At 36.1% G+C, this 18,153-nt stretch overlaps 1 protein-coding gene across 7 annotated transcripts in view; it reads right to left on the reverse strand.

The window, feature by feature from the left end:
- ZNF644 (zinc finger protein 644) overlaps positions 1 to 18,153 on the reverse strand; it is a 74,477-nt gene that overhangs the window by 15,712 nt on the left and 40,612 nt on the right. For 4 of the 7 annotated variants that reach the window (XM_083867553.1, XM_083867551.1, XM_083867552.1 and 1 more), the window contains exons 2-4: positions 16,289 to 16,344; positions 4,227 to 4,332; positions 19 to 3,026 (exon numbers count right to left, since the gene is read on the reverse strand). In XM_083867553.1, the coding sequence (XP_083723679.1) occupies positions 19 to 2,995 (2,977 nt within the window). In that variant the 5' untranslated portion in view covers positions 2,996 to 3,026; positions 4,227 to 4,332; positions 16,289 to 16,344. The remainder of the gene's footprint in view (positions 1 to 18; positions 3,027 to 4,226; positions 4,333 to 16,288; positions 16,345 to 18,153) is intronic. The other 3 variants (XM_083867556.1, XM_083867557.1, XM_083867555.1) reach the window with 2 other exon arrangements.

The following is an 18,153-nucleotide window of genomic DNA, read 5'->3' on the forward strand; positions in this document are numbered from 1 at the left end:
TAAAAAAACAATTCTTACCTTTTCTAACACGTTTAACAGGAGTCCCTGTTCCAGCTCTTTTAAAATGTTGCATTTTGTCACTTGTTGCTATCTGTTCTGGTGAAACAACATGACGGGCTTCATAGCTTAGTCCAGCTCTGTGAAGATGTCCTCTGACATGATTGGACAACCCAACACCTGTTTCAAAGGTTGCTGGACAGTATGGACACGACTTCTTTTCAAGCGACAAATCAGTCCAGTGGAAAACTGAATTATGCTTTGGCAATGCTGATCCTACATTTTCTAAATTCTGAGGATCATGCAAATCATGCAAGAAGTTACTACCCTCAGCATCTTCATAATACTCAAAATAAAAGCCATCATTCTGCTCATAACCAAGTGAAGATTTATCACCAGCTTCATTATCTTCCATTTTACCTTTGAATATGGGGAATAGGTTTACATGCTCCTGATTAATATCACTGTAAGATTCATCCTCCACAGACTGTGTAGTGTAATCACATAGTTCAACATTATCCCATGAACTTTCATCCTCCGTTTCATAGCTGTCTTTTTTTTCAGCAGAGTTTAGTTTCTGTAAAACAACAACAGTCATTTTATGGAGAAAATCTGGATAGCAATCCAAATCATCTCCTGTAACAGAGCCTTCCCTCTTGGATTCTTTAACCACTCTTTTTACAGCTACATGCCTATGATCTTTACAGCCTTCTGCCCTTTTGCAATCAAGGCTATTTGAATCCACGACAAAACAATTATTACTTGATGAAGAAAATAAACGTAAAGAACTGACAGATTTGGACTCTTCCTTTTTTAAATGCAAAGGGTAAGAGTCACTAGATTTTTTAACAATCCTGTAGTTTTCATATTTGTGTCTATACAAATAATTACTTTTTTTGGCACTAGCTTTCTGCTTTGCTGCTTGATGAAAATATTTACGTTTTTGGTCAATGCTATTTCTAATAAAAAAGTTCTTGTTCGTAGAATTTAGATTGCACACACTTACAGATGACTGTGAAACGCTTTTCCGAGCCTTCTGTATCCTGTAGGGTCTCTTGTGAAGTTTTGCGAAGCTACCGGACTGTGAAGTAGAGCCATATGATCTTTTTACATCCTGTTTTAAAGCAGAGTTCTTTGGAAAAGTAGAAGAATGTTTCATCAACTGTTTTGTCCTGCTACGAAAACCTAAAGATTCGTCTATTATGCTGCCTTTTCTTTTCTCTAGTCTAAGATGGCTACCAAAGGGATCAATGCATGATGCTGAATGCAAATATGCCATGTGTTTTTTTAAAACGCTTCTAGCTGAAGTACCAAACGGACACAGCTTACACATATACGCGAATGACTCTCCTGAGGATCCTAAATAAGGATCTTTCAAGGACGCCTTTTTCTGGGCTTTTCTCTGGGACAAATCGCTACCAATAATAGAACATTTGACTACTGCTCCATGAGCGATCCCTCGATGGCATTCCAGTTCATTTTCTGTCACAGCCATGAAATTGCATTCCTCACAACAGTAATATCTTTTATCTTTTTCATGGGTCTTTGCATGCTGCACAAATGTTTTGGGACAATTGGTACCAAATACACACTGTGGGCATTGTAACCGTGCACTCCTACCCTCATCCTGAAGTTCTTTCAGCTCACGGATTTCTTCCATCAGTTTCTGCCTTCTTTCCTGGTGAATTATCATATGTTTAAGAAGTGAATTACGATCTCTAAATGTCCTTCCGCATTCCCTACATGCATAGGGCCTGGGGACATTGAGATGCCGGAAATGACTGTTCCCATCTAAATGGTACATCATATGCCTATGCAGATGTTTCTTCTCTCTAAAATTCACATTGCACTTTGTACAGGGATAAAATGATGGTTCATCAGTACTGAAAGTAGATGGTGGTTCAGAATCATTCTCTTCACATTTGTTTTTCAAAGTATTGGATAGAAAAGTGCTAGTGTGAACAGGAGAAGTATCTTCTGCACAGTTACTACTGGGACTATAAATGAGCTGTTGGATAGCATCAACAGTTTCCAGCTCTTCATCGGTGGATTCAGGCTTTACTTTACTCAATGAGTATTTCTGTGGTTCTACTATCTGTAGCTCCTCATTCTGCTCTAAGAATTCAACATTTAATAGTTTTGATTTACTAGGAATATCATCAAAACAGTCTTCAGTATAGCGTGTTATTTTACTAACATCCATTTTCCTTTTTCGCTTCTTTTCTAGCCCTACCTTACAGTGAATGGGAGACTTCTCTATTGTTTCTTCATTTGTCATAAGAAACTGTATAAACTCTTTCTGCGGATCCCAGCTGGGATCACATCCCGATCTGAAGCCACCTGTACCTGAGGAAATGCCTGTTAATGTATCGACACAATCATCTTTTAGTAGTAAATTTTTATCATCCTCACAAACTTCTACTTGGTCTACTAAAGTGCTATCTACACTATTTCCTACTGTTTTCTGTGAATCAGAACCAATTGAAGCAGAGGTAGGTAGATTTTTAATGGAATGAGTCAGGTTCTTAGCATGTGCTACATCAGGTAACAAAAATAAAACTTGGTGCTGATTTGATTTTTGTGTTGTACTCTTTGCAGGCAGCTGAAGATCATGAACCACTGTCAAAGTTGAGCAGGAATCTGTGAGATGACCTCCAGGCTGTCCGCTGCCTTTATTCATCATGGAAGTCTTTGCTGAGGTGGAGTGTGAAACTGGTCCATTAACAGCAGTTCCTCTAGACAACATAAAGTTTTCACTAGAAACAGTAGGAGCACCAGTGTGTATAAATAGAGAAGCCTGGCCTCCACTTAAGGCGTTTTCAGATCTGTCCCTTGACAGCTCCTCACTCAGAGTCAATGTGTTGTTCTTCTGAAATGATGTGTCACTCTCTTCTGGTTTGGGAATGCCACCTTCTTCCTCAGATACAAAATTATCATCACATAGGATTTCTTCTTCTTTAGCACCAGTGACTCCAGTATTTATCTCTAAATCATCCATATTGCTGGTCTGTCCATTAAGTACTTTTATACTAAAAAAATAAACAAGAAAAAAATCAGGTAATTGCATAAATAAATAATGGCAACTTTAATTTACAGCTTTTCTTCAGGATCATTCTTCACACTGTAATCTAAAAAGATGTTTTGAACTTGTCAAAAATCTACTTTTCATTTAGGATATCCAGGACATTTATAGTGAATCAATGAAGCAATTAAAAAACCCAACAATTTCTTTGCTATGCAATATTAATAATCATACAGCAAACTAGTCACTGCAAAATATCCCAGTTCAAAGAAGTCTGAGACCTACACATAAGCAAGATGGGGAAAATCAGATTGTCAAAACAAATGCAAATACATTCTATATGTACATAAATACAGATTATCTTCAGTTGTTCTCCAGAAGTAAAAGTAAGGAGTAAAGGCTACCCAGACATCTACTAGCAATTCTGGTTTTTCTTTAGGAAACTAAAACAGTCTTTACGTTTCTCAAGGTAGCACTTTTTTCGAAGTACTTCCATACAACTGACCTGATGCTACATGGAAGCCTGCAGAAGGAAAAAACAGAATGAAGCTGATTTTAAGCATCTGATTAGTGACACAGACACAGCAAAGGATCAAATTCAGAGGGAACCAGACGTCTTCCTATTCCCTTCTTACAAAAGGACTCTCCTTGCTTTAAAACATGTAAATCCCATTTGCTTATATTTTAAATGATAAGCAAATTAAACAACATCTTATCAAAGGTGGGAAAAAAAATATTGTAAGAACGGAACATTTCATTAGAATTTACCCACCAGATGAAGTCACTGTGTTGAATCCAGAGCATGACACTAACAATATCTTCCAGTACAGAGAACCATTGCATATTAATTCCCTGTGGGTGGCCTTGTCTTTCTACAAGTGACTCTTATTCATACATCACATCATCTGTTCAATGCTTAGTGAGCACAAACGAGTTGCCTACACATGAAAATGTGTGACCAACAGAAATACAAACTTTAGTCTACCCTGACATTCACTTTTTATACAGGTCCTCAGAATAAACTAAGCATATGGCATTAAAACATTCATCTAGGAGTCAGGACATCTATATTTTACAGAAATCACGTATTTTACCCTTAAAGAATACTACTCACTTTGATCTTTTGGGGGATTTGAATCCCTGCAATCACATAGTTTCAGCTACTAATTAACATTTTGAATAGAACTCAATTAAAAGGAGTTATTACCTAGACTCTTTGAATTAAGATGTTATAACTCACAACTAATATCCATGGCTTCCTGCAATGGTCCTTTATCAAAATCCAGGAACACCACTTTGGACATCCTTTTTTCCTAAGGAAAGAAAACAATTAGTTAAACAACACCAGTCTCATCTTCATACATAACATTTTAAAATACAACCAGTACTTTCAATTCAACAGAATGGCGGCTATCCACACAATTCAAAGCTAACTACGGCTTCATAGAAATTCTCTTTTATTGCACTTATTTTGTTTCAAATCAGCAAAAGGACAAAACAAGTATTTAACCTCTTCTGAGTTTACACAAATCAAACTTTAACGTAAGATAACTTACTTTTGCAGATAAAAACAATTATATTTGGAGCAGAAATACAATGAAAAACAAAGGCATTAAAAAAATATTTCCTTTGCTACTCCATCACTGAACTAGCCAATTTAGAAATACAGCAATGGTCAAATCAGAGCCACAAAAAATGCCTGAAGAGTGTTTAAAATATTTTATTGTATTATTATCTATAACATACCTTTATGCAAATGTTCTACTAGACAAAACAGTTTCTCATTTTGCATTTCTTAGATTTTTGCTTTTCTTTCCGGTTTTGAGACGGGTCATTTTTCCATGTCATTTTTCACTATAATAACGACTTCCAATAAGATCACATTCAAAGCTATCACCCTAAAATGGTGATAATGCACCACCCAGCAGGAGTCTTTACATCACCTACAAGAGTTAGAAATGGGCAGTGCAAACATGTGCTAAGAATCAGTAATGCAAAAGTCAATTAAAAGAAGTGAAGCCTACAATGACGCACAACAGTTCCAGCAATTTTATAACTCAATAATGTAGGGTACATATAGTATCAGGCAGTAGAGTATAAAATTGTTCACAAAACATTTACAAGAAACTGGTTAAGATAATTTTGCCTGGAAGAGGTGTGTTTTCCTTGGTTTATTGCTGCAGACGCAGACAAAAGTGTGCTCAGTCAATCTGATAGCCTGTATTAGCTTTTCTCAACAGGAAGCAAAGTTGCTAACGAAGTGGTAAATTCAGTGTTAATGAGTGGCTTCACTGTTACCACCTCTGAGGTAAAACCTTCCATGCTCTAAGTTCCACCCATCTGTTCTGGTGTGAGGGGTTCAGAGGAAGAACAGACGCTTCCCATTTAAAGCAACTTCATTGGTACCCCCCGAACAGCGGGGAGGCAGACTGAGAATATTGCGCTGCTCGGAGACTGCAATCCTCATTATCAGAATGGCTCCTCAAAACTTCTCACAGGTTTACAAGATGAAGAAAAACTATGCTGCTCCACGTACAAAACCATACTGCTAATGAATATTAGTGTTAAAGCTGAAGTTAAGAAGGTGGCTAGGACACCCTGTGGTCATCATCAAACTGAGATTCTCCTTATCAGAGATATCTAAAGCATTACCTCATGCAATCTTGTAAGAGACTCCTCTCCATACTGTGTATTTATGGAGATTGTGAACTATTCCATATGGGTGTGATTAGAGGTCTTCTATGGTAATACAGGTATCAAGCCTGAAATGCTTACTGCATCAGTAATATCACTGCTACATTTTAATAATTTTCAGCTAATTATCATTTTTATTCTTATCATCATATATTATTATTTTTTCCAGCTATCAAGGTGGTACAATTAATTATTTTTTGTGCAGGACAACAACCATAAAGTTAACAGTTTTAATAGTGTAGCATTAGAGAAAACAGAAAATGTATTTTTAAATTACAACAATTTAGTCCTGTGGTAACATTGAACCAATATGCAATATTTCAGTTACATTATCTACTCCACGTGTCAGAATTTATGCAGTAACAACAATAGGTATAACTAAAGACACAATGCCATGTTTTTTGAGGAAATGTTATCATCTAACTTGTCTCTTGGGAAAAAAAGAAAAATCAAACATTGTAATAACTAAGATGTAACCAAGGCTATGCAATATTCTTTGCATACTTCCATCAGTTTTAAAATTACCTTCTCTATACTAGATCAGGAATACAAAATTATTAATACTGTCAAAATATGTAGCATTTAATATTTGGTGTATTTGAAAAATTAAAATTTGAGATCAAACTTCCAATCTGTTGAAAGTACTGCTTATCATATCCACTACCAGGACTATATTACCTCAACTAGATAGTTGAGGTAATTTTTATTTAAGCATCTAGTGCAATATACCTAGGAGACATATACATGTAAAAATAGTGATGGAAAGAGTCTGGAAAAGCATACAGAATACCAGCTCCTACCTTTGAAACACACTTTATCTAAAGGCTAGGTCAAATTCAATTCAATTATTTCAGTTAAGCCCTAGAATGACTGCAGTGCACTTAACAGTGTTATTCTTGGTTTACATGCTATGCTATTTACTATAAAGAAATTATTTCGCATTCAAAAGCGGAAAGAAACCAATTATTTATCCAGCTAAGCCACATTCCACTCTCTATTAACTGACTTAAAAATCTACCTGATTTTAAATACTGTTTTTATTCATAAAGTATCAGTTTTAAAAATCATAATGCGTTCTGCAGATATGACTGCCTCTGGCCAGACAGTCTAAGCATTAAAAATGAGTAAGGTCAGATCTATCTTCAAGCTGACAGATCATAATTTAAATGCCTTAAGCTACTCTTATTGTCATAAAAAATCTTGAACATCAGTATTTTTGCAAACTATCAGCACTTGCTATAACACCCTTACTACACTACATCTTGAGGTTACTACAGAAGAAATGAGGTGATAATTGCATATTAACATAATTATTTGGTAATCCCTCCAAGCAAGCTTCCTAGGTCACTCAGTAATTCAGATTAGATGCAACCTTCCTGTCATCAGATCTATGCTGTCCACTTTCTGTTCATTAATAATTCTTTCTGATAGGAACATACTTAAATCCATTGTTCTATGTACATTATTAATTGTATTTATTACCAGTAGGTTTATGACCTTTCCAAGTTCTTATTTCATAACAACAACCTTTACTATGCAGTAGGGCTACACACCAAATTAAGAGCACTGCCTTCATGCAGTGCTAGTTCAGTAAAGCTTACACCTCAGTGCCAAGCATACCATGCTGTTGCCTACTAGCAGTTGTAGGCAAGAGATCTGTCAGCCTCTGTTGCAAGCTGTGTCATTTTATAGGGATTTACAATAAATTTGAAAGCACACTGAAGCTGAAAAATTAAGACACAAGAATTTAGCTGAGTTTGTGAAAAGCATGAAGTGCCTTTATGTATTCTGATATCAAGTTCCTCACTAAATTCACAAATATGAGCCAATGAGCTTAAAGCACAGAGTGACTATTAAGCAGCACAAAAACTTAGAAGCCATCTCCTAAATGGTTTGAATTTCATCAGCCTAGTTAAAGAAGCTGAAGAAATACAGTGTCTTTCAGCAGTGCTGGAACAAAGACAAAAACATACCTGCTCTGTGCTAAGTAACTCCTGATAAGACAAGTTCTATAAGCAGATACGTGAATAACCAGGATTCACGGGATAGTTCAAATATTCGATAGAAAAGGTGCTTCAGGTTTGCACTGCTCCCATTTAGATTTTTCTTCAAGACTTCATTATGCAACTAGAGAAAACTAAGAAAACCTACCATTTTTCCACAAGTGTTCCTGTAATAATGCATTCTCTAGTGACAGACTGCATTAAAGGTGATGGAACCAAAGTCACAGATTTTTAGGCAACAAACAGAAGACCAGAAAGAGTTTAAGTACATCACGGTACAGGACTAAAAATGTATCTTCTTCCATTTTGCCCCATCACAGTCTATGTTTTAAAACCTTAATCATGGCAAACACGATAGAAGTTCTGCCAAGAGAGAACAGTTTAAGAACCTCTGGAAAATGAAGGTTTGTACAGAGTAACAGAGGAACTGGTACTGTATCAGCATAAACCAGCCACATCTTGAGAAAAAAACCCAACAAACCGTAGAACACAGCTGCACAATATTTTTGCCTCTTCCATACAGTAATGCACAGAGTTTATGCCTAAGGAGCTTTGGGTGTTATCTAGCAATATTAATGCCTCAAATCAATAAAATCACGATACTTTGATCACTGGAAGAATACCTATTACTTGTTTTCTGGTTTATTTTTAAAAAAGCTATCCCATTCCACCCTCATTTCAGATGGAAATAAAACCACAAAGCCTGACAACTAGAGGACAAGTCAGTGACTCACCTTTCCCCAGCTTCTACTTGTGTTTGCAAATTAAGTCAATGAAAATATATTTCCTTCTGCACACCAGAAACACTATTTGTAGACTGCCTTACTTAGCTTTGAAATCTACAAATGAACACTTCCGCATTTTTTCAAACTTCCGTAGTGAAGAGACAGTTTGTTTAATATGCATAATACCAGTAATACCCCTCATAATACCCCTCCACACCTACTTTACACAGCCCACAGTTATTAATCTAATTACAACATGAAGAGTTCCATTCAAAACTAGTTAGCTTCAACACAATCCAAATCCACAGCTGTTCACATAACAATACAAACACTGGAAAACTCTTATAGCTAACTAGACTGCTATATTAAAATTTTTAAAGCAGTATGAAATATTACCAATATAACATTTGTATTATATCTAAATAAATACAAAATTACTGCCACCCACAGTATAACCTTTTTTTATACTTAGAAAACTTAGAAAGTTCACCGAGTTGTCAAATATCTGCAGAAAAAGGTGACCATAAAGAAATTCTCAGTTACAGAGGAGCTATGACAAAAACAGCTTGTTTTTTCAGTAAGATTATAATTGGGAAGATCAAACCCAAAGCATACTTTTTTAGAAAATTATTTTCCTTCAACTTAGTTCCTAATGTAACAATGTCTTCAAAAGTTCTCTGCCAGGAACAGTAAGGAAACCAAAAATTCCTTAAAAATATCAAAATTTTTGAAACTCGATTTCTGGTGTAAAACACCTAAGAATGATACATTAACATCTCATGTGAAAGGAAACTAAACAAAACTTAAGAACAACCATCATACAGTTAGAAATCACAAAAGAGAATTCCATTACTGCCACCAACCATTCTTAATCTTACTCTTCTAGTATTGATTTGCTTGGGGAAATAAACCAGTTTGTCACAATGGGGGGCATCGTGCTAAAATTCAATACTGAAATCAATAATAATAAATGACAGTACAATTTAAGTGTCACAAGAACCACATGTATCACTATAAAAAAATACTCCTCTGGTTTTAACTGCTCATGCAGCAGTTCACAACAGTTTCATTGGCAGGTGCTTTTCAAAATGAACAAAAGATGACTAGCCAGAAAAAACCAAGATGTTGAATCTGGTAACTTAAAAACAGTCACACACTGGCAACTCCACAGGCTTTGTAACTCCTGCCCAGAATTCCACAGCCCTGTTCACAGAGGCTGTCTTGTCTTTATGTTCCTGCAGCTCTCTTTGGATTTTAGTAGGGCAATGTAGTTTGAATTGTACTGCCAATAGCTCTACTAGACATAAGAACTATAATCAAATACTAAATTGTCCTAAATGCAGACATGCATGGTAATGAACAGCAGCATTCCAATAAAGACACGGAACTCTGTGAAAATACACACTATTTCTCTTCTAAACTGTTTCCTTACTTTTACATGCATAAATTCTCTTCCTTGATGTCATCTCACACGCCCACATGCTTTCTCTCTAAATAAACTAAATGTCTGAGAAAACACTATTAATCTTTCAGCACAATTAACTGTGTTTTTCTGTGAAACGTATTCCTAAGCCTCAAGTACGGCAAAAAAATTGCTTTTATTTAGACACAACACAATAAATAATTTTATTAACCAGCAGCATTATTAAAACCAGAAAGCTTTTCTTCATTACCGTCTAAAAATAAAAGCCCTGCTCCTATCCCTGCTGTGAGGCATCTTTATCACACTGCCAAGAAATTAAGGGTTGTGATCAGTGGTACGAAGTGTGCATGGCCAGGAACTAAATCTGTACTCTGGGGCAGGTCCCAGGTCCCACATTGTTCAACATCTTCATTAACCACTGGGATGACAGGGCAGAAGGCACCCTTGGCAAGGCTGCTGATCACACAAGGCTGATACACCAGCAGGTTGTGATGCCACTGAGAGGGACCTCAACAGGATGGACACTGGGATTGGGCAAGATGGTTACAGGTGCCTTCCAAATTCAACTGTTTTGTATTCTCTTCTAGTACACTTTGCCACACAGTATCCCAATTCTTGCTTACTTTAGTCCTCTTTAGAGTACTCCACAATAGCTCAGACTATCCACAATTTTTCGATTTCAAAATAGCAATATAGGCACTAAAATATTTTTAAAAATGCTTCCAACTACCAACTTTGAATTTATCATTCTGACAGCCACAGAAAATTACACAAAAATTATTAGGCATACGATAAAAACATGTTCTCTCTATCCCAAGTTATGTAGAATATATTGACAGCAAAACTATAATTTGATGCTTCTCTCCCTTCTACCTCTCTTTTCCAGAGATCCTGTCTTCCAGAGTTCTCTCATTAAATAAAGTAACAGTACCACTAAGCAGAGTAGTATTATCACACTCAAATTTATAAACATGCACTTCCCAAGTCCCACCTCATTTTCTAGTTGTATTTCTGCAACTTTAGATTTTACACAGGATGAATCCCCCTTCTTCACCACCATATACTTAAATACCTTCCTGATGTGTCATAGCTCAGAGAGGCTTCTCAGTGTTGGCTCTTCAGGCAATACAGAAGAAGTATTTCCTCCTTACAGAACCCACCACCAGCAATATTCATCTCCAGTCACACTAAGTGAGACATTTTCACAAAGAGACCATGTTTAAGAAAGTATCTGCACTCTCCCAGACTTTAAGATCACCACTACAGTCTTTACATGGGTCAGTATACTAAAATTAAAGATCCTGCTGACCACTGCAGAAGATTTTGGCTTGCAGAGAAGAGGAAGTATTTTCAACACATCATATACTGCCAAATTACTGTGCTATTCATTGGGATTATGCTTTTCTTTGCAGCAAAGCAAATTTAAATAATTGCTGCCTTCTTCCACTCTCCCAAGTTCCTTCTTTCACACCTTATCAACCATTCCATTATCCAGTTTAAAAGGCTGGGACCCAAACACCGCTGAATCGGCACAGTCAAGAGGCAACAACTATGGGTAAGGGCACAAACTTTCACTAGCTCTGTTGACAGAAAAGCCCACTGGGAAATCTTTTCCTAAAATCTATATGAATAAATAAAAAAGTAAAAACGCAGAGAACATTTTCGTGAGGCAAAAAAGAAGCTTTGACAGTCCTCTATTAAACTGCAGAATGCAGCACTATAAAGAATTCTACCATGAAGCAAATTTTATGTTCTAAAATTACTTGAACTAAACTACTCAACTGAAGCAAAATGCTAGAAATAAATGCTAAAATAATTCAACTGGGGAACATTAAATACATCTTCTGAGAATACTATTAACACAAGCAATACTCTTAAATTGTGTATTAGATGTGATAGCTAGATTTTCCATAGAGACATATATATGCAAATCCTTCCAGTGGGTTAAATAAAAAGTATTTTGATTTCTAAAACACAAAACTAACTTTCAGAAATTTAAAAACTAATCTATTCCTCCTTAACCTAGAGTTTTACAGGATCAGCCACCTTATCTGCTCCAAGACAAGTCCTTTTGAAGCCAGGTACTGCCACCAAGTGGTGGTGAAATTTGGATTTGCAAATCCAATTATCCCCCATGTGGAGCATCCAGAACTGAAAAACATTCCTGCAGCTGCCAAATATGAGCAATGCTCTGCTAACACAAGACATTTAAAAATTAATCAAAGCAGAACCCAGATATCCAAATCTAAAATGGATCTTCAATGAGAAACAGAGGTTTTTCCAACAATCTGGTCCTTTTGTTCAGACACTGCTTGTAAGCGGTTGGGTAAAGAAGACCTTTTTCCAAAACAAATTCAATACATATCACCAAGACAATTAATAGTTAAGCTGCTTTATGGAACTTTATGCAAATCCCCAATGACTACAATTATATAACAAGAGGGGTATTATTTTCATGATTTGAGGAAAAAGTGAATTCTGTAACTGACATGAAAGACCTCTTAAAGTATAAATATCCAGCTTGTTACCCGGATGAGCTACCCACTCAATCTACATTCATTAGTACGTAAAGATCACAATCAGACCGAGAGAAATTTTTAGAAATCAGATGTATTTGACTATTTTTATAGGAATATTTCACAAGTTAATTAAACAATATTGCTGGCTACTTGCATGAACTAGTTGTGAAGTATCAATCCAACAGATCACAGATGAAAACTTGAATGACAACATGATGCTGCTGCATAATGGATTTACAGAGCGACTTTCTTAAAGATGATATTAAGAACACTTGAACCCAATTAACACAACACATCTTGCAACTTCAGAACAATTCTGACCTTATTTACTGCTATAACAAAAGTTGTCATTCTTTTTATCCAGCACGACCTGAAACACAGCTAGCAGTTTCTCACGATTTTTGCTTTTTTGGCTAATAACCACTTGCTGTACAATGTTAATGTAATCATCAATTTTAAGACTGTATCTCCTGCTAATGTAAACAGATTTTTTAACTTCTAAAGCATGGTATCTTTCCCAATTATAAAAACACTAACTGAAACAAACACTCTGCTTTTACTAATTTAATTCAGAACTTTAGAGTAATAAAATACGTTAGTGATATTCACTCACTTTTGACATTCCTTATCAAAACTGGCTTATCCTATGTTCTTTTAGTTATCAAGGATTAAAAAGCTAGTAAGATTCTAAGCAGCAGTACCAGGTAGGCAAAAAAAAGCCATCTTGTACCTTTTCAGATTAAAAACAAAAAATTCTGTTGACTTGGAGAAGGTAATTGCGCTTGCTGATAAAAAGACAAAATCACTTCTGGTGATGACTTTAAAACAAAAAAATCATCACCAGAAGTGACTAATGGCAGAAAACTCAACTTCATGTTACCAGGATAGTATGAACAAGATAAAAACTATACGAGACCCTCTCTGAGCCAAAGAAACAAAAATCCCACATACTAAAGTTTATCCTGTGCAGAATTCTGTATATAACCTATCCTTCTTCAGTATTCACGGAACTATTATTCACTAATTACCATCCTTCTACTTCCAGGTAAAGCAATACTAAATACATTCAAGACAGTTTCTGGAAGCAAGTTTGGTTTGACTGGTATCTAAAATGCTTAAAATATGACCTCACTTCACTCTCCTCACTTAATTACAGGGAAATTCAGCACAAGCATGTAACTTCTGCAACTTATCCTGATATACAAGAGTGTGGCCTGTTGTGCTTCTAACACATTGAGACCAAGCTTGTTTTTCCCTGACATTCCCCTGTATTTAAAACAAGACAGATTCTCTTGTGGAGTTCAGAAATACAGTCTGTAAATCAGAAATTTTAAGAATAAATACCATGGTTACCCCAATAAAGTACATTCACTCTTTGTTAACAGTATCCTATACCTGTGTGTTTTAAACTAGTAACAGACTTCTTTATTTATTTACAGAAGTCAGGATATGATATCTTTTATATTTGCCTTAGGAATATGAATTATTTGAAAATATAAGAACAAAACTCCAAACCCTTTACAAAACAAACAAACAAACAAACAAATAAATAAATAAATAAATTCCTACATGGAAAGCACACTAGCAGGGTCTTCAGGAAATGCATTATGGTCAAGTGTACACGAAAAATGCTTGAGCAAATAACTAAATCACATTTTCAGGTATTGCTTTAAAAGACATAAGCTTACACAAAAAGGCAAATCTGCACTGAGTTGTGGGAGTGAAAATGATTGTTTAGAAGTCTCTGAGACGCTGCAGCCACTACATTCATGAGAGGAGACTGAAGACAGAGGCAGTTGGGAAATGCAGGTGGTTCTTGAAAATGAACTCCTTCAATCATCCCTGCTGCCCCTCTCTGAACCTTCCTCAGCTCTGCTATGTTGTTTTTCAGTCCCCCAACTAGGAGAAGCAATACACATTGCAAGGCAGCTATGGTACACCACAAATTTGTAGAATTGGATCTGGTTTTTGTTTTGTTCACTAAAAAAGAACAAAAATTTCACTGATTTACTGATAGTTCATTTCTCATTTTTACTGAACTCAGGGAACCTCAAGATGTCCTCCACGCAATAGCAATACTGATCAAATCTCATTACACTGTTCCCACTTATTCTTTTATACATTTTTCTGTCCTCTTGCTGTGAATGCAATACTACAGGCATTAGCCTCAGAGACCAGCTTTTTCCTACTAAACACAGATAACCACCATTATGATGAAAGGTCTTCAGAGTTTCATTCAGAAGACTTCATGCTTAAAATACACACTCATTTATGTATTAGACTTTTCAACTAATTTTCTGTATTTAAATGAGTAATTAGATAACACACAAATCACAAACAGCATAAATGGCAAGCTTTAAGTACTGAAAGCATTAGAAGGCAAAAGGCAGTTTTCAATTTTACTGTCAATTCAAGTCCCTTTTCTAGCCATAATTCTTGTTTTACACTCATCCTTAGATGAAGTATTTCCTTTTGCAGAGTTATATTCGTTTGTTTTCTCAAAGCAGCACATTCCAGAAACCAGCAAAGTCAGGCTAAGGCAGTAAACATCTTCTACACAGAAGTATATGCATAACACAGCAGTAGAGATTGTTTTTAATTGTTCATAGTTCAGAAGACAATTCATAATCAAAGTTCTGAATCAGTTACACATGATACAAAAGACAACACTCAACAGAAGTGTTATTTTAAATTCCCCACAAAGCACTCTTCTATAATCAGTATTTTAAAGTTGACAGCAACAGTTCTGAAGAAGTCTTAGTGGAAAAGAAGGTATGAACAAAGCAGTTCACATCTATTTTAAATATACAAAAATGTACATACTAAAATTTCAAGGCAATATTAAGTCTACATATTAATTGGAGCTTGGAATTGAGGAACAAACTCATTTAAGCAAAGGGGATCTCCCTCTAACCTCTTCAAAATATCAAGTCACTGCAAGCAGCTACATTCTAAGATGGCCCATTAGTCAAACAGGAAGCAGGAAACTCGAGAAGACAGCTCTGGTTTGTTACACAGGCCTCTGCAGCAGACTCCATCACGCCATGTCTCCAAAGTAGAGAACTTACTGAACTGTGGGGCCTTACCTAAATATTCTCTTGGAAGACTCAAGTTAAAACGGACTAAAGCTCTTTGTTACATGTTTCACGTAATTATATAGAGACAAGATTAATTCTACAGTTCAAATTATTCCTGGAGTAGCAAGGAAATGGAAGAGAAAAAGATAAGCATCTTAATTCTTTTTCTCAAAATAACAGAGGAAGAGGTGAAGAGAAGGAGGAAAACGCCAGTTACAGAAAAATTTTCCTACTTTGCAATTGCAAATGGACACTTAAGTTTTACCAGCAGTAAATCTCCATACACTCTGTCTTTCAAATAGCTTGCAAATGGTTTCCTAAGGACAGAAAGGGGGGCAAAAATTCCAACAGAATTTCTTTGTTTAGAACTTGAAATACTATTCTGATAGTTGGTCAAATTTCCCACGCAATTACTTATTAATACAGAAAGTGAAAGTTTAACAGGCTGCTTTTACAGTGCAAAGTACACTTTCAGTACTCTGAAACCAAGTGGATAATATGTAGAGGACAATTTTAATTTAAACTGCTCATGATTTTGGCTCTCATCAGCTAGCAGAACACCTTGATAGCTTTTTGACTATAATAATTTACGGAAAAAACCCCACGTAATTATCATCATAATATTAAATGTGAGAATATCTTTTGTTTCTCTTTTGGTTTTGTAGAAGTAACATTGCACCAATACAGTACATACACTACATACATTACAGTAACCAAGATACAAATTTCAAGAGAATTTTCACTGATCACTTTTCTGCAGGTTTAGCAGTATATGCAACCGGCGTTTTTTAGGAAAAAACCCTCCACCAACACAAAACTCCTACTCACCTTTGCTTGTTCGATTTACATTATGCTGTAAGATCCGCTTCCACATTAAAACAAACCTGGAAAATAAAACAAGAACTTACTGTCTAGCTGTCATTGTTTTCTGTTTGTGTCCCAGACTATCAGACAAGACAGGCAAAACAGAGAGGTAAGAAATCCGGAGCCATAAAAGTATTCTACCTTTTTGATCTCAGGGTAGAATTATCAACATCCAGCGGTCTTCTCTCAAACACATGCAATTTCCAAATAGCATAGCTATTGGCATTTTAATAAAAAAAGATCTACCAAGAAGTTGTATCAAATAGACACATGTTATTACATTAAATGGGCAGAAAAACTGCTGAAGGACCAAAGAGCTGGTCGCTGTAGCCCTGCATCAAAAACTTCAAAGGGCCTCACAGAATTAACTCCCCTTTCTGGGATTTCAAACTTTCTGATGTACAAAGCTCCACCCAATGGGAGATGGTACTTGCAGTGTCATGCAAACATCTGCATGAAGGTAACACAACCCACAGGACACCAGATCTTAGCTCAAACTATTGATAGCACTGAACTGCCCAAAGCCACCCACCTGTAACACTTAACCAGCACTCAAAGGTCTTTCTGCTGTCAAGTAAGATTGCTCTCACTCCAGCACAATCAAACCCTAACACCTACTATTAATTTCAAGGGTGATGACATTTGAAGTAACTGAGCGCCTGACATTCTTTGCCAGCAGATTCAAGAAAGGTAGTTCTTCAAAAATTTCCTTAGGAAAAGGCAAAGATTTCAACATCATAAATGGTTTTGCTTCAATTTGCTTGTCTTAATTCTTATTATCAGGAAAGGAGTGAGAAAGTCACTCTCCCATACCAGGTAATAAAAGAGAGCATGAAAAGGGGACAGAATTGAGTAAGAAATGTAGTTACAGAGTATTCACCTGGAGGCCTCGATACCCCAAGAGTGAGAAGGTAGACTACAGCAGGGAAAAAGAACTGCTGTAAAATGGTCAGGCTTCTGATTAGTGATAAGCAGCTTCCTGTTCTGATATGGGCAGTGAACAGGAAGTGGAAGAAAACTGAAATGGTAGGAAGACATCACAAATGCACCCCCAGTGATACTAAATGAAAAAAGATGGACTGAAAACTCTGGCTATAATGAAGTATCTTCTAACAGCACACTCCCTCCCTCTCTGAGGAAAAAGTTTAGAAAGAAACACTAGAAATGTTTAGTTTAGAAAGACACACTAGAATGCAGAGATGTACAATAACTAAGTAAAGTTTGTTGTAATACTAACAAGAGTTTTGACCCATTTGTTTACTATGCAGTCCTTATTTCATAACAGATCTGTGTTAAAACTGACATTTCTACATCAGTCTGGGAAAAAACACCACCAGCTTTAACTACCACCTTCTCCTGGGATGATTGCAGCCAGGAATGTAATTCATATGGAAGCTTTTTAGGTGGTGTATTTGACAGGTTTTGTTTTGCTGTGTGTTGCTGTTTAACACAAAACCAATTTTGCCCTTATAGCTGATTATTATTGTGTGGCAAGAAAGAAAGAGGAAGAAAGACTAGGATAATTATACAAACTACTTTTGTTGATATAAACTGTGGCTAAACAGTCAATGCCACCAGCTTGACATAACACAGCAAAAAGGCTTGCAACTGTGATCTTGACTTCACAGCTTAGAAAATTTGATTTGTTAGTCAAGAGTGGCAGATATGTTTATTAGGATATGACCATCCCAGCATTAAATTCAAAAGCAGGGTGTGGGGTGTGGAATCAATTTCATTCTAGTATCTGTTGCAGCGCTAGAAAAAAATCCATAATCTTACAAAAATCTAACAATCCTAAATATCAATGCAGAAAAAAAGAGTCAGCAGAA

The sequence above is a fragment of the Zosterops lateralis genome (genome assembly GCF_965231275.1).
Source record: "Zosterops lateralis genome assembly, chromosome: 9".
NCBI classification, from domain to species: Eukaryota; Metazoa; Chordata; class Aves; order Passeriformes; family Zosteropidae; genus Zosterops; species Zosterops lateralis.